At 40.6% G+C, this 18,386-nt stretch overlaps 1 protein-coding gene across 3 annotated transcripts in view; it reads right to left on the bottom strand.

The window, feature by feature from the left end:
- LOC146776132 (scoloptoxin SSD976-like) overlaps nt 1-18,386 on the bottom strand; it is a 291,071-nt gene that overhangs the window by 84,836 nt on the left and 187,849 nt on the right. For 2 of the 3 annotated variants that reach the window (XM_085638128.1, XM_085638130.1), the window contains exons 5-8: nt 16,972-17,069; nt 7,735-7,758; nt 5,071-5,163; nt 4,171-4,272 (exon numbers count right to left, since the gene is read on the bottom strand). In XM_085638128.1, the coding sequence (XP_085494254.1) occupies nt 4,171-4,272; nt 5,071-5,163; nt 7,735-7,758; nt 16,972-17,069 (317 nt within the window). The remainder of the gene's footprint in view (nt 1-4,170; nt 4,273-5,070; nt 5,164-7,734; nt 7,759-16,971; nt 17,070-18,386) is intronic. The other variant, XM_085638129.1, reaches the window with a different exon arrangement.

Below are 18,386 nucleotides of genomic sequence, written 5' to 3'. Positions count from 1 at the left end.
GGTGGGTGAGTGTGTGTATGGGTGTGTTAGTGAGTGAATTTATATCTCAGTTGTATATGTGTGAGTAACTACATATGTGAAAGGCAGTATATATGTGTGTTGGAGTATATAAATGGCTATAACTGAGAGTGTGTGATTGTGAAAGTGGCTGTATGGATGAGTCTGTGCTTGTAACAGTGATTGTATAAGAGCGTAAGTATGTGCTAGTATTTATATGAGTAAGTGAGCTGATGTGTGTATAACTGTATAGGTGATTAAATGGCAGTGTGATTCATTATTTGCATGACTGACTAGGTGTGTGAGTACCTCTATGGATGAGTGGCGGTGTGTGAGTTTCTATATAGGTGTATGAGTGCATATGATAGTCCTGTACTGGGTGACCATAAGTATGAGTCACTGTACGGGTGAGTGAGTGGATGTGTTTGTAAACCTAAGAATCAGTGAGTGGGTATATAGTTATTGGTGTTGGAGTGTCTATGGTTTTGAGAATGCAAAAACAACAGTTGATGGACAGAATGCAGAACAATGTCATACATTCACCCCAGTACAGAGATCTGGGCCTAAATCCATCTTTTTTTGCTCACCATGCCATTCCAGTTTGAACCCAGCCATATGCAAATCAGTCTTGACCCTGTGCCTCATGGGAACGGTCCAGCCCAAACTGCCAAGGCAGGTCCTCCCTGGACTGGAAACAAGCATCCTAGGACCGGTTTTGGGGTTTTACCCCTCTTCATCCAGGATAGCTTGATTCCAGTGGCATGGAGAGCAAGGGACCCACGTCTGGGCATACCCTTCCCACTCGGGGTGACAAATGCAAAAACAACAGTTGATGGACAGAATGCAGAACAATGTCATACATTTACCCCAGTACAGAGATCTGGGCCTAAATCCATCATTTTTTTGCTCACCATTGCGTTCCAGTTTGAACCCAGCCATATGCAAATCAGTCTTGACCCTGTGCCTCATGGCAACAGTCCAGCCCGAACTGCCAAGGCAGGTCTTCCCTGGACTGGATACAAGCATCCTAGGACTGGTTTCGGGGTTTCACCCCTCTTCATCCAGGATAGCTTGATTCCAGTGGAATGGAGAGCAAGGGACCCACGTCTGGGCATACCCTTCCCACTCGGGTGACAAATGCAAAAACAACAGTTGATGGACAGAATGCAGAACAATGTCATACATTCACCCCAGTACAGAGATCTGGGCCTAAATCCATCGTTTTTTTGCTCACCACGCCGTTCCAGTTTGAACCCAGCCATATGCAAATCAGTCTTGACCCTGTGCCTCATGGGAACAGTCCAGCCCAAACTGCCAAGCCAGGTCCTCCTTGGACTGGAAACAAGCATCCTAGGACTGGTTTTGGGGTTTCACCCCTCTTCAGCCAGGATAGCTTGATTCCAGTGGCATGGACAGCAAGGGACCCACGTCTGGGCATACCCTTCCCACTCAGGGTGACAAATGCAAAAACAACAGTTGATGGACAGAATGCAGAGCAATGTCATACATTCACCCCAGCACAGAGATCTGGGACTAAATCCATCGTTTATTTGCTCACCATGCCGTTCCAGTTTGAACCCAGCCATATGCAAATCAGTATTGACCCTCTGCCTCATTGGGAACAGTCCAGCCCAAACTGCCAAGCCAGGTCCTCCCTGGACTGGAAACAAGCATCCTAGGACCGGTTTCGGGGTTTCACTCCTCTTCAGCTAGGATAGCTTGATTCCAGTGGCATGGTTTTGAGAATGGCAGTCTGTAATTTAGAGTGGGTGTATCAAAGGTTATATTAGGGTGTGGGAAGATGCATTAATTTATCACATGGATGATGTCATCAGTGATGTCATTTGAGATGTCATCAGTGATGTCACTGACCATGTCATGAGTGATGTAATATGTGACGTCATCAACAGTGCATTGCGGGGGCGCGAGTTATAGTTAGCTGAACTAACTATAACGGGGGAATTTCTATGGTTTTGTACGAGTGAAATGTCTAACTAACTATAACTTTCCCTAAAACCTATGGATTTTTCAGTGAATTTCTAAGATTTTTTAAATGCTAATTTCTAACTATAACGTGCCTGAAACCTATGTTTTTTTTCAGTGAATATGAGCATGATTAACTAATTGTGATGGGGATATACTGGGAGTGTGTGCAGTCGCCATTTCTGCAGCGTTTGCCTATGAAGAAGGGCGTAAAGCCAGAAACGCGTTGGCAATGAATTAATGGACTGTTGTGTTTCTCGGAGCAGCTCCGTGTTTCGCAATAAATACCTACCTGGATGAGCGTCTCGCCTTGGGGGCACCTTCTTTTCTTCACATTAATACGGCCAGCCCAGCCGTGAGATGGCTCTACCACGAGATCAGCAGCGGCCCCGCTGCTGTATATTGGGGCAGCAACAAGCGGGACAGGAGGTGCGGTAAGCACGTGAGAATGACTCCTTGAACTTTGTCCCAATAAAAACTTTATTCAAACAGAACTGGTGACAGCGACCCACATGGGGTATATTTGGACTTCCAGTCCCAGCAGGCTATGGGAACAGAGACTCACCTGAGCATGATTAACTAATTGTGATGGGGATATACTGGGAGTGTGTGCAGTCACCATTTCTGCAGCGTTTTCCTACGAAGAAGGGCGTAAAGCCAGAAACGCGTCGGCAATTAATTAATGGACTGTTGTGTTTCTCGGAGCAGCTCCATGTTTCGCAATAAATACCTACCTGGATGAGCGTCTCGCCTTGGGGGCACCTTCTTTTCTTCACATTAATACGGCCGGCCCGGCCGTGAGATGGCTCTACCGCGAGATCAGCAGCGGGCCCGCTGCTGTATATTGGGGCAGCAACAAGTGGGACAGGAGGTGCGGTAAGCACGTGAGAATGACTCCTTGAACTTTGTCCCAATAAAAACTTTATTCAAACAGAAGTGGTGACAGCGACCCACATGGGGTATATTTGGACTTCCAGTCCCAGCAGGCTATGGGAACAAAGACTCACCTGAGCATGATTAACTAATTGTGATGGGGATATACTGGGAGTGTGTGCAGTTGCCATTTCTGCAGCGTTTGTCTATGAAGAAGGGCGTTAAGCCAGAAACGCGTCGGCAATGGATTAATGGACTGTTGTGTTTCTCGAAGCAGCTCCGTGTTTCGCAATAAAAACCTACCTGGATGAGTGTCTCGCCTTGGGGGGCACCTTCTTTTCTTCACATTAATACGGCCGGCCCAACCGTGAGATGGCTCTACCGCGAGATCAACAGCGGGCCCGCTGCTGTATATTGGGGCAGCAACAAGCGGGACAGGAGGTGCGGTAAGCACGTGAGAATGACTCCTTGAACTTTGTCCCAATAAAAACTTTATTCAAACAGAAGTGGTGACAGCGGCCCACATGGGGTATATTTGGACTTCCAGTCCCAGCAGGCTATGGGAACAGAGACTCACCTGAGCATGATTAACTAATTGTGATGGGGATATACTGGGAGTGTGTGCAGTCGCCATTTCTGCAGCGTTTGCCTATGAAGAAGGGCGTAAAGCCAGAAACGCGTCGGCAATGAATTAATGGACTGTTGTGTTTCTCGGAGCAGCTCCGTGTTTCGCAATAAATACCTACCTGGATGAGCGTCTCGCCTTGGGGGCACCTTCTTTTCTTCACATTAATACGGCCAGCCCAGCCGTGAGATGGCTCTACCACGAGATCAGCAGCGGGCCCGCTGCTGTATATTGGGGCAGCAACAAGCGGGACAGGAGGTGCGGTAAGCACGTGAGAATGACTCCTTGAACTTTGTCCCAATAAAAACTTTATTCAAACAGAAGTGGTGACAGCGACCCACATGGGGTATATTTGGACTTCCAGTCCCAGCAGGCTATGGGAACAGAGACTCACCTGAGCATGATTAACTAATTGTGATGGGGATATACTGGGAGTGTGTGCAGTCGCCATTTCTGCAGCGTTTGCCTATGAAGAAGGGCGTAAAGCCAGAAACGCGTCGGCAATGAATTAATGGACTGTTGTGTTTCTCGGAGCAGCTCCGTGTTTCGCAATCAACACCTACCTGGATGAGCGTCTCGCCTTGGGGGCACCTTAACACACACATATGCGTACGTGCACACATGTAATAATATTCATTTGTTTCACCCGATGCGAGAAATATAACTTAGAAGTGACCTGAGAATCTACTTACTGCAGTGCCCACATTGCGCTCTGCACCACTCCGGCTGTATCAGGGCACAGTTTGCTTGATGCATTCGCTTGCAGAGTGTCCGGTTTGAGTTCTCGCAGGCCTCTGTAACAAACGTTGAGTACATTTAATCAACCCTCCATACACTAGAAAGAATGCATAATTGGGGCATGCAGGCAGGTTTTAAATGTGGCATACTGTGTGACATGAGAGCAACAAATGTAAGCAAAGACCCATAATACTGATGAGCATTGGGAGAGAAAAGGCAATCAGCAAAACATTTACAGCAATTGCTTTGAATTTTTTTTTTTTTTTAAAGTGAGGTTTACCGGTCCAAAAATTTGGGTTAAAACGTGGGGAAAAGACCAACTAGTAAAAAACCATTTTAGGGTGGTAGGTGTGTTGTGCCTAAAAGGTGAAATGCAAATGGCGAAGTTACAAGAAAGGAGTCAGAAAAGAAAACAGATAGATTAGGGTTAGGTAAAATGAGAATACGGATAACCTGCCTCAATACTTTGGTTTTCGGCTCATCCAGGAAGTAACTGTTGTGAAAGTAGTTAAGACTTAAAAAGCTAAAGATGATCTTAAACGGTGGTGGTGGGGGGGTCATATAGCACCACATACCAAAAATGGCTGCTTTAGGGAGTTTTTTAATGCTGAAATGGAAAATTGCTGCTGTTGCCAAAAGGGCACCTTCAGAGAACCAATAATTAGAAGGGACAAAGTTTAAAAACCTTCATGGTCTCCCTTACTGTGACATGGGGCATTGTCTTCACTGTGCAGGATGGGATTCATTGATTGCCATGCAAATAATCCAGTATGAGAAGATGAGTGTGTCTACAAACCTTGACAACAAATGTATTAATTTATTAGGTGCCGAAACTCATAGTCATTAGTGTTTACCTGAACAGTCGGCGTAATCCCACCCTTCATCACAGGCACATGTACAGGTCTTGATATTTAGGGCTCCGCAGTTCTTGCATTTCAAAGGACAGGCTTGAAAAAGCAGAAACATTTAGATTTATTAACATTTTCCACATTGTAATGTAAGTGAATTTGATCATAGTTGCATCTCAAAATTTCTCGAAATAATAAAACCATTATGTAATATTATGCAAGAGGATTACATTATTACCCACCACCAGCCTGTGGGGCCATAATTTGTATAATTCGGAAACATGTTGCATGTGGTTTGCAGTTTCAGATTTTGTGAAGTGATATTTCAACTGTTTCGAGATTTGTGTTATCTCAAAGGTTGTTATTTTTTTATTTGTCTATTTATTTATTTAGTGAGTTATTTTGTTTGTAATGCACACGAGTAGCCACAAGCTTCTTAGTGCTGATTGACCTAAAACAGTATGTAATCCGAAGATGACACAACTAGGACTTTCCCTTATCCCACAAACATCCAAATCTTCACCTGAGTGTGGAAAGCCAGCTGTTTCGGGTGACTCTGAGGTTCTAAGGGGCAAGGGATTACAGAGCTGAGCAGCCTGGATGTTTTATGCTCTGATCGAATTTATGCTCTTCTAAATAGCTGAAGTTGCAGATACTGTATTCATCTTTCTAAGTTCCCACAGATGCTACGTTGCCACAACACAAATTCCCAGTGAGAGACTCTGAGCGTGGTAAATGTTTCCTTATTGGTGGGGAGGCAAAATACATATTTGAACGAAGAATACTGAAGCTTTGTATCGAGGTCAATTTTAACATCCCACATGGACATTTGTGCACTGAGATTTTATGTAACTGCACGGATTTAATCCTTTCTTTTATAGTTTTCCCATTTAATAACCATAAAGCAGCATTATGTGTGGCATTTACGTGCTTTTTAGAGATTGTTCCTAAAGTTACAACCATTAGTCACATCAGCCTACAGGACCCTGACACAAAGGAGTAGTCCATCTCTTAACTTAACCACCAGTCTCCTGGCTCTGAAGCGAACAAATGTTGTACTTTGCCATCCCACAAGAGAACACACCAAGACAACTTGATGGTCATGAAGGCATCAATTGTAGGAGGTTGTTCCCATAACAGACTCACATTCAACATTCAGACAGAACATTAGTACCCATACAATTTTCAACACCAACCCAATATTTGACCTTCAAGCTGTGTGGCTTTCAGATGACTCACAAAGGGTCTTAGCTACTCAATATAAACCAATGACAGATACCTGAACCAATGGATCACTTTGAATTAAAATGTGACTGTGATACAGTCCAATAAAGGTGAAGGAGGCTACAGAGTCAAGCGCACTCACATCTCCTCAATTTTATAATGCATCAGGAGTTCAGAACTGTTATGTATAGGAAGGTCTGCTATCTTTGAAGGCATTGTTTCCATGACCTGAAGTCACAAGAATTCCCATCACAATTTTACTTTTATTTTCTACTCGTCAGCGGGAGCAACTATCCAGAAGAAGGTCTCCTTTAATGTCATTTTCAGTCTCTCACTGATGAAGTGCTTTGAGGCATGGATGCATTGGGAAGGCTTGCTGCGCTGGGTGGGTATAACGGGGACATGCGGTTCAGCCAAACAGCTGGTTATGGGCAGGCCAAAGTGATCAAAATATGGTGCTCTTCTCTCATAAAGGCACAGTTGGACTACAGATGGAGATAAAATGTTGCTCAATGGGTTTGTCCACAGTAGCTAAGAAGCAAAGTTGTAACTATTCTCATGGCATGCTGGCATGTCTTTTGTATCTTTCACTGCGACTGGGTATCCAAATGTAGGTTTACCTTCTCACACTACTATGTGACTCAAGCTACAGCTTGCTAATCAATACAAGGGTAGCAGGGGTTCTGACAGTCCTCAAGATTGTTTAGTGAGTTCAATTTGTGCTGCTGACATCTGCTCTGATGTACAGGTCACAAGTTCAAATGAAAGAAAAACTAACTCAGACGTTCATCCTTCATGGACACTAAACAGAATTTCACTAAATTGGGTAATAGCAGTACCTCTCATTTACAGCATTTAAGAGACAACGAAACTGCTGTATGAAGCACTAGATAAAAATACTATTATTCTCTACATAGCACCTCATTAGCAATGTGGCCAAACTGCTATCTAAGAGGTGGCAAGACTGATTTCAATTTGGTTAGTCTTTTTTTTTGCATTAGCGCAGTTGAGCTAAAGAAAGTGGTGGAAAGTTGGCTGGATTCAATCGTTAGCAGCTTGGAAATTAAAGTCATAAATATTGCAAACAAAATCTTGGCAGCATCTTTCTTCTGCTGGCCACTATTCAAATTTCTCTTCTTCAAATATTCAATTTTTGGGGATCTGCAACAGCGATATCTTGCGTTATACAACTACTGTAATTTTTACTTCAGCTATTTATAGAGTAAAGGGGTGAAGCCTCTGCAACTTTACTTTTCTTCCTGAAATAACAAAACTTATTCCTAATAAAGACTCCTTGATAAAAATACTTTTTTCCCAAAATGGGCTGACCTGAAATCTACATCCTTTTCCTCAATATGTACTAATGTGTTCAAACATCTTCACATTGTTATTGAGCTCTGTTACTATTGTTGCTATTAACATTTGAAATTAATAATTTGCTCTTACCGCAGTTTTGATCATGACACTTAACTGTGGGGGAGAAGAAGGCAAAAAAATACATCATTGATGAAGAAAATCTTGTTTAGAGGTATTTAAAATGAATTGTTTTTTACATATACATGCAAAGCAATGGGGACACTGATACACCAATATATTGAAAAGATACCACCCTGAAATTATTTGGATAATCAGTAGTTAAAGGGGGAAGTATCATATTGTGATAGTTTTGACTAATCACCATTAAAATGTCTTACTGAATTATGGGCAACCAATATAGTGATAAGAGGGCCAATATCAAGACCACCACTAACAAGGGAAATGATTTTCATTTAGGATAATTTTATGTACATTTATCTTGCATGGACATTCAGAAAAGTTCACATGGATCTGGCCATCTTGCAGCTACTGTGGACAGTTCCGTTTTAATTTGTTTACATTTCTGGGTCAATCGCATCTTCAAATGGGTCAAATATGGGTCAACTTTCTTAGTCTTGTTGAATAGCCAAGGCCTGAGACGAACAAATGGCCAAACATTCAATGAAAGCAGAACAGCAAACATTTGTTCCTCCAAGAAGGGAACAATGATGAACAGGTAAAATTGGGAATGGGTGAATAGCTAAAAGTCTGTTTTAAAACACACCTTTTATTTTCCCTTTCATGAGATGTTAATAAATATTTATATTCTTGGTGCACTACTGAGAGAGGCTACCAATCATTGCTTCACATACAATTCAAGAAGAGATTCAAGAACTTTCCAAGAATGTGTCCACAGCCTAAAGGCCCCAAGGCCTTATCTTTAGTATTTTATGGTGAACTTAGTTTGATTCTAATATCATCTGTAGTTTTATTTATAAAAAGATATTTCTGAGTTTTTTTTACAAATTACACATCAAAGCAGAACATTTAACCAGTCTAACTGGACCATATGCTTTGAATGAGTTATGCTTACCTTCATCAGAGACCTTGTTTAATCAATAATCAAAACATTCCTACAAGGTGAGGATCCAAGACTGTTCAGAAATAATTGATTCAATAGATTTCTTCTGGATTAATAAGCACAAACATTTCCGATTAGCTCAAGAAATCATAAGCAATAATACATGCAATTTGGGGAATATTATAGTGAGTTAAGTCAGGGAGTCATAAGTGGGTAGAAATCAAATACAATTTACAACAGTAGAAACCCCAATTCCCAAGACTCAAAGTGCATTTGTGGTCAACAGTCACTCACACCAGAATGGATAAAATAGCAAGTGAACCCGGCAGTGCAATCTGATGGTTTAAAGTTACCCAAACTACAGCTCAAACGAAAACACTGTTAGATTATAGGAATCAATTAAACACAATTAGAGAAGTGTAGGTCATTGTTGCAGGACACTTATGCTATTGGTATCAACAAGTGATCATGAAAAGGAACTCATTTGGAAATCTGGTTTTATTAAATCCAATAGATATCTTTGCATTATCATGCATACCTGGAGCTGAGAGAAGATGTGGATAGAGCTCCTGGGCTTATTCCGTTGGCTTGAAGACGGAACCGAGAACAACATTTAAAATGGAAACCGGCAAGAAGTGAGGTCAACAGCTTCATTTGGTTGTTGAGGTAGGTGTGTAAGCAAAAGTGACGGGATTAAGACGTCATCTTAAGTGTGCAAACAAACAAAAGTGGATATCTTCTTATGAAGAAGAAGCAAAGTTTGAGCACCATCTCGAAGTGTATTAAACTGAACATCATAAAAAGAAAAATAAATGCTAGTGAATGTAAAAGGCTAGCTCCACATACAACGCCTTGTCAGACCTTGCCTGGTTGAATTAGTAATAAAGAAAAAAGGAACATTGATTCAAATTAAAACACCATGCATTTAAGTAAAACAAATGAGGATGCACCAAGAATACATAAATCAATGATATGGAGATATAATTCACATAACAGACAGTATTACAAAAGCAATCTATTTTAATACAGTCATTTAGGCAAACTGTTTGTGAACTGTTCAATTGTTTTATCTGGAGTGGTCCTCTCATGAAAATATATTTCAAATTGTCTCTGTCAGGTAGATTGATGATTTGCACAATAATGTGCACTTCAATTGTCAAATGCTGTGGCCAGATCCAAGTGTCTTATGATTGTTGACTTCTCAATTCCAGTCCTGAGATTGATTTTGTGCTCACTAAGTCTGGTTTTAATTTACGTTCCATTTTGACAATAGATAAGTCCTAGACTTCATAAATCATTGTCATAAATGTTTTTATTTTTTAGTTAGAGTTTACATGGAATTCTATTGCATCATATTCTGGGACAGCCTTTTACATTGACTAAAGTTTGTATTTCTTTACCTGATGTCCGGCTTGCTGAACTTAAATGATGGGACTCACACTTTGCTTCTTCTTCATGTGATTGTACACACATTTGTTTCTTTGCAATCATAACATGGGGTCTTGATTCCATCACTTTTCCTTACAAATCAGCATTGATACAGTCTCATGTGTCACATAAAGCCATTGACATTGCCTCTTGCTCGTTTCCCTCCACGTTTTGAACAGCTGCATCCATAAGGCGCCAGCAAAACAAGTATTGGAGCTCCATTCACAACTTTGCTCAGCACTGGGTAAGAACAATAATGCAATAATATTTCTTGGATTCTATAACATGAGGTTGCCTAGTCAGTTTCTTTTCACAAATTACTCATGGATCCTCATAGAGTTAACCTCCTGCAACAATGACCCTCTGCATGCTTTTACTTGTATTTAATTGATTCCTCTAATCACACAGTTTTTTGGTTTGAACTGTAGTCTGGTCCAAGTTGAATCTTCACTTGCATTGCAGAACTGATTGGACATTATGCCTTTATTATCCATTCACTGGTAAGTGACTGTTGACCCTTGCATGTACACCTTCAATCTTCAGAACATCTTCAGAATCACAGTTTCAAATGTTTTGTCGAATTTGTATTTGATTTCTACCCACTCAACAACATGATTGACTGTTTAACTTATATGATGTTCTCATAATCTCATGTATAATTGCCCATGTTTTGTTGAGATAATATAAAATGTATATTATTATTTCTGAGAAACATTTACTGCATCAATTATTTCTGAACAATCTTGAAGCCTTACTTCGTAGATATGTTTTGACTGTTAAATAAATAAGGTCTCTGGTGAAGCACTCATAAGGCCTGAAATATATTGGGGCCATCTAGACAAGTTAAATGTCTGGATTAAATGTAAATTATGTAAATGAAAAAAACAAGAATTTGCTTTATAAATAAAAAAAACAGATGATATTGAAATCAAAATGGGTCTATAAACTTTGTTTAATAGTAAACAAAAGTCCTTTAGGCTGTGCACTGGGACAGATTGCTGTAAATTCCAGAATCTCTTCTTCAAATTGAGACTGAAATGTAGTATTGAATAGTTGTATGTGTTGGACGCTGCAGTTGTGTGAGCATCTCGTAGGCCAAATACATTTGAACATATAGTGTTACCAAGAGGACTACTTAAATGAAGCTTCTATGCTTCAGAGTAGATATGTGGTAGGCTAATTCTCATAGGAGAACATATAAATGAGTATGTGAAATAATGGATGTGAACTTACATGGGCTAGGTCTTTATTTGTTAAACAAACATGTATCCCGAGAGGGCGATGCGCTTGTTATTTGTAGAACAGAGCATTGTTGCAAAGTGACCCCTTTTTGGGTGGTCACCCCCAGTTTTTCATTTTTGTTTGGCACTCGCCTGCTGGTAATTTTGAACTCTAACACTTTGTTATACCTGGCTTTAATTGCAGGGCCACCCAATATTTTTGCCTTGTGATGCTGAACCCGTTTTTGTTGGCATTAGGAACTTGTGCAGTATTCTGCAGCTAACCAGTGGTAAAGTGTGTGTGCTCTCTCCCTAAAACATGGTACAATTGGCATATACCTGATTGGTACATTTAATTTACATATGTCTGTAGTAAATGTTAGTACATCTACGCTACCCATGGCCTGTAATTTAAATGCTACTAGTGGGTGTCAGCACTCATTGTGCCACCAATTAAAGTAGCTTTTTAAAGCATGTCTCTTGGTCTGTAGTGCAGTTTTAAACTGTCATTTTGACCTGGAAAAACAAACCTTTTGCCAGACCCAAACCTTCCTTTTTAATACCTATAAGTCACTTCAAGATAGGCCCCAAAGGCTCACTGGGCAGGGTGTAGTGTATTTAAAAAGTAGGACATGTGTGTTCAAGTTTGACCTGTTCTCATAGTGAAAAACCTCTAAAGTTTTTTGTCATTGTTGCAAGGCCTTCCTGTCCCGTTAACTAACCATGGGTTGCCTTATTACATTTAATAAGTGGTAACTATGGATTGGGAGCCGATAGAGATATGCTGTTTAGACACAAATGAATTGTAATTTAAAATCCTATTTAATAGTAAAGTCAGATTTGAAGTCACAATTCTGAAAATGCCACTTGTTCTTCTACTAACCACTTGTGCCTTCTTCCAGTGTCCAGGGTCACAAAACTTTGAATGGCTCTGCTGCTGGTTTTTGTGCATTCCTCCCAGACAGTGACATAGGGGACTAGGTTTGGGCAGGATGGCTGGAGGAGGAGCTGTTGCCTGCCGCTCTTACACTTCAAAGGGCTTTGCCTCCAGCACACACAAAGGAATCTGACTCAAGGTGTGACTGCCTTTTGTCAACCCAGACGTTTTGCTGCCTTGATAGGGGAAGAGAAGAACTCTCCAGAACCAAATTTGAGGGTGGGTCAGGGTATTCCATTTAAATCAGACCCACGCTCCATTATGGTCGGCCTTAATTTCTGACTTTCTCCAATTCTGACAGAATCAGATGACCATGAGTAGCACTTTTTCTTTTGGGTGCTATTTTTACCTAAATCTTTGAAATTGCATACCTCTGATTCTATCGATTGTATTTTTGTTGTTTTGGTATAATTTTATGTATTGCAATTTACTCTATTTTTCTAAATTGATTTGGGATTTTTCTTGTGTTGTGTTTTCGTTTCATTACTATTTGTGTGCTGCATACTTAACACTTTGCCTCTGAGTTAAGCCTGATTGCTTTTGAGCCAAGAGGAGAGGATTAAGCACAGGTTCATTTAGTAACTTTTTTGGTTCGCCCTGACAAGGATTGTGGTCATTCCCTGAGTAGGCCTTCCACTCACCTCAAACAATAACCACATTTCTTAGACGCGTTGACACTGCTATCCAGTGCTGAGTTTATGTGCTATGACCCCTAAAACAAAGTTGAAATTGGCTTAAAACCCCATTTGGCATATTTCATTTTATTATAAGACCATTGTATATGATGTAAAAACTACACTTATGGCATGTAAAATTAAATGTCACATATGCACTAAAGCACTATATTCCACCATCCTGTTTGTCCCTGAAATCATGACACAGACCTATACTGTGGACTGGTCACCTGCAGCATGCAAGATCTCATGCTTGCAGGCTGACACATAAAAATAAACTAATGTACAGACCTAAAATCCTTGTTATAAGCATTAAATAACTCAGCCCTAAATTACCTTATTGCCCATAAGGTAAGGAGCATAGTGCCTAGAAGTGGTACATGCCCAATTTAACATTAGCATGGACCTACAGTGAATAAATCACCACAAGCAATTTTCATATTCTGTTAAATGAGATTAAATCACTACTGCTTTATCAGTAGGCAATAGCTACATAAAAAGTCCAATGACTTTTCCTAACTTTTACAAATCGATTTCATTGGTAAATTTGGATTTCCTTTTTAACTAGTTCTGAAATATAACTTTTGGAAAAGTTATATTTACTTGCCTGAGCCACCATAGGCTACTTAGCCTTAGCCTGTAGCTGCTGGCCATTCCTGCCCTGCCTGTAATGAGGTGTCAAATTTGTTCCAAGAGCAGCAAAATATACCACTGTGATTGGTAGGTCGATCTGAATGGGCAGGGAGGACCCATCTGAGCTCAGCAGAAAATTTCTGCCCCCACAGTATTAAATCCTGCATGGCCAGTCTGAGGCGAATGCAAAACATTTGCCTCAGACAGACCATGCACATTGATGTGTATCCCCTGTCTGGTTACTGCAGAAATCTGCTTTGTCTTACTAGACGTCTGTCTCATTTTATGGTATGAGTCTATGGCCTGCTTCAAACTGGATATGTTAGTGTTACATTTGGGAGAACACAAGAAATTTCCATAGTAAAACCCCCACACATACCTAGCTTTCAAAGCACAAGTTTAGTGTGGCTGAAGATTTTGGCCATCTTGGATTTATTCAGCTACACTGCATTTTGGGTCTGTTTGCTGTAAGGCAAACAAACTACTGAAAATGTGGGTAGACCAGGGTCTGGGAGCATTTACCACATTGGTCAGAGAGGGACTAGGAGTATTCTAGGGTGTCTCCCACTCACAGGCTGGTGAACCCTACAAACCAGATCCTCCCCCATCCCTCCTCATAACACTGCTGGACTTGTGAAAGGATACTAGACAGACTGAACCTGCTACACATAGAATCTGTGACCTGTGAGAAGGGCCTAATGAGGTTGGACATCCTTCAACTTGAAATCCAAGGACAAAAATAGCTCTAATTATCATGAGGCTGAACCCCTGGATGGCTTCATGAAGATTAAAAAGCCAAAGAGAACACTCCTGTGACGAATCCCAGTGGACCAATGGCAACTGGACTGGATCTAGAATTGACTGTTGGACTTTGCCTGACACTCTGAGAGCCTTAACGTACATTCCCCTGAGGTCCTGGTAGTCTTGAAAGTGTACTCCTTTGGTTGTTTGGTCACAAGAAGAAAGTTTGTAAACTTTTGAAAATGTTTCCTCTGGAGCTTAAGCAGGATCCACCAGAAAAAGTACCCGATCTGCAGTTTCACCGCTACAGATTGGATTGCAGCTTCATCTTAGGAAGAGTTCTCCACACCTCCAAATAAATAACTAAGTCCCAGTCCGAATTGGGACTTGAAAAACATTCAGAGAAAAATAAAAAAATCTCCAGAGCACCAGCGGGGAAAACAGCCTTTACAACACAGTCTTTTCCATGCAGTGCTTTTACCACTGAGCCTTTAACACACAGGTAAGTGCCATGAAGGTATTTGTACCTTTACCACACAGGTAAGTATGTTTTTTTTAATAACATAATGATGTGATTTTTAAAAAAAATTACGTCCGGGATGTGTTAAAGGGAGGTAAGTGTAATGTTAGGGTTTAGTGGTGGATAGTGGTAAATAGAGGTAAGGTTAATTTTAGAGTTATGGGATGGTTAGTAGTAAAGGGAGGCAAGGGTAATTTTATGGTTTGGGGTGGTTAGTGGTAAAGGGAGGTAAGGGTAATTTTAGGGTTTAGGGGCGAGTAGTGGATACATATAAATGTGGGTGGGGGACCCCCCAAAAATATAAATTATTTAAAATTGAAAAGATAGAAATTATATATACTTACTTTACATATACTTAACATGTGTGGTAGAGGCATGCATGGTTATTGCATGCATTGTAAAGTCATACATTCCCACAAGCGGGACCAAACTGCTTAAAAACAAATTCCTTCAAGAAAGTGACAAATTCCCTTTCTAAAGTGAGACTTTGAACCCTTTTGGAAGTCTTTGACTTCCAGGTTTTCAACAGGACCAATCCACTCAGTGTATCCAATGCAGGGTGGAGATTGCACCTTGGTCCCGGTCTTCCATGACTATTGATTTACATGGGACACTTTTATCTTCTAGGTGCTTTTTTGCTTTAATTCTTTAAAAATTCATAGTTCCGATTCACCTTATTAGATTGTGTCATCTTGGTCTTATTTTACTCATAATTGTTTTCTATTTTTACTAAAATTCGATCGGAGTTTTATTGTGTTTGGTGTGACTTTTCTGCTGCTTATGCACTGCTTAAATTCTTGAGTCACGTTACGAGGGATTGATCACAAGTTTACTTTATGTAATTTATCTGACATCTAGCCAGCTGTTGCCACATAGTTTGAGGTGGACACTTGTCCACCCCAAATAATAATTTACTTTCCTACAAGTATGATGTGTTCTAAATTCCAATCACTAGTAATGACCACTTTTTATGTGTGTTTGATAGGCTAAGGAATGTATAGCTATATATGGTTATGCAATGATTCCAAGTGGTATGAACTAGGAGGTACCAAATAACGATTTACCTCTTAAATGATAAGGTACTCTAATTGCAAGAGAGGTGGATGCAGATACATAAAATGTAAAAGTGAAGTTTACACAAGCAGCTGTCTATGTCATTATATGATGGAGCAGAGGACCAATTAACCAATTCTGGTTGTCCTTTAAGGCTAAAGCCATGGATTTGTTAATTTCAGGTAACTACCATGTGGAACCTCCAGCGCACCCATATCTATGCTATTGCAGGATTGCACATAATAATGTGGCTGATCTGGAGCCTGATTTTGTAACTTCCATGATTGCATGAGGCCACACGTACCCCTATGAATACAGGGATTTATAATTATAATTTAGAAATTGGACTCACAATGAAAACAGAGTGTTATTACACAAACTTAAAATGTCTTTACCCAAAAAGCAGTATATATCACTTTGGCATGTCATGTTCAGAATTTGTTTTGACACATTGATATGCATACCACATAGAAGGGAGAGTAGCATTATAGTCATTGATGCTACCCATTACGTAGAGATCATCTAAAGATGATGACTGTGGTAAGTAGTGGGTCATACCAAGGCTGCAATGTAGAAATGGGCGAGGAGCAAAAATAGTGACAGTGAGCAAACAGAAGGTGGGGCGGGTGCTCAAAGAACAAAGACTTGCAGCAAAAATAAATGTGAGAAAAGGCAGGAAGGGACATCGTGGTGCATGGACTAGGAGAATGTGTCTTTATTGTTGGAAAGAGGTCTCATGGGATCCTGGCACATTCCTTCTTTCCTACTCAGTAATGCAGAGCATGTGTTAAAACCAAAGCAGCAAACTGACGACGTAGGGCCCCATCACATTGAGGGCTATCAGTGGACTTGCCCAACTCACTGCAGTGTTTCCCCATGGAGGCGTTACTCTATATTTCTGATGAGACTAAGTCTTGTGAGCTAAAAAGGTGAAAGAAGCAAAGAGATTGTGTATATATGTCTCTATAGGGTATTGTTATCGGGTCCACAAACAAGAAACAAGAAAGCATGCTGACTTAGTGGATGTAAAACACGACGATTTTGCAGAATGAAACCATTATTTAAAATACTGACTGTGTTATATATTGCAAGTTCCTTACTGCATAGTCCATGTTCACACCAGCCATGCCCCGAGTCACATTTGGAACATGGTTCTCCTGGGATATAGGGTCGCATCGGTTTCAAACCTTTGTTGCCACTGTACCAAAGCAAAAAATAAAAATGATTCTATCTGTAGGATACAGTCTGCATGAGTAAAACTGGACCATTCCTTGGTGTACCAGATCGCACAAGCACTGTGCTTAGAACAATGAAATCACACCCAATTACAACTGAAATATTTAACATTTTTCTGGCTAACTCACATTTTAGGGTCACATTTCTATTTATTTGTGGTTAATTAGAAAATAAAAAATTATTAGAAGAGAAAAACAGTAATCGATTCTCAAGAGAGTAAGCTCTCTTGGCCGATTCTGGTGGCTTTATAACTGTAGCAATGACTTACAAATTTGGCCTCAAATGGTTTAACTTCAGTTTCACAGTTTACACAATATTCTGATTTCTTCTGGAGCTAGATTTTGTTTTTGCCAGTCTTTCAGTTTTGAGGAAAACATGTGTGAGTGCAACAGTTTGGAGCCTGGAGACCATGCTTGGCATCCTTAGTTGGTTCTAAAATCCTTATTCAATTAAATGGGACCTCAGTGAACCTTAATACAATTATAATGAGGTGGTACCTAACATGAAGTGTTGGCCTGTGCAACATTCCTCTTAGATCAGGGTTTATCCTAAGTGTAGCATCTTACCTAGCACAGGTACTCGACAGTGGCTACGCCACACTCTGGGAATTGTTATACATGTATTTTTTCTTCAGCCTGTAAGCAAGAACTCAATGTTCTAAACCTGCATTCACTTCATTACCTTCCAACGCTTACATCACAGGTCTACGGAGTCCATCAGGAACCAAAAGAGTGCAGTCATTTAACATTTATATGACACTACACTAAGCTTCTACATTCAACAGAAAATTTCTAGAAGGCACTGGCTCAAATCTTGACGCAGGAAGACAGAATGTAATTACATCAAAGAGATCCACCAAAAATGGTCTGACTGTGTTTAGGGAAGTGTGTTACTCATCCAAATGTGGATGCACACAGTGTTTGTTCAAATACCCCTCACACACCAAAAGGGCACTTGGTATCATGCTTCATCATTGGGGTCTCCCCGCCCCGCTGCGGGACAGGGCGTGCTACGGCCTACGACTACGCGGGAGCACTGGTATGACAATACTATGTTTAGTGATAGGGTAGGGAGAGGAGAGGTCGGGAGTGGATATGGGTGAGTGAATTATAAAGGACCTGGCCTCGCGGACGTAAAAAACTTTAATAGGTCATTGAGGCTGGACCTGTCAAAAAATGTGATGCGGAGATGTCCTGCCTATAATGTGCGGATACTCCTATATAGTCAACATGTTTCGAAGCAAAGGCTTCTTCACCAGGACTTAAAGATCCCCTCAGTC

This window comes from Triturus cristatus, chromosome 12, assembly GCF_964204655.1.
Source record: "Triturus cristatus chromosome 12, aTriCri1.1, whole genome shotgun sequence".
Classification (NCBI taxonomy): domain Eukaryota; kingdom Metazoa; phylum Chordata; class Amphibia; order Caudata; family Salamandridae; genus Triturus; species Triturus cristatus.
The sequence above is the reverse complement of the archived record's forward strand: the minus strand, read 5'-3'. Positions and strand labels throughout refer to the sequence as shown.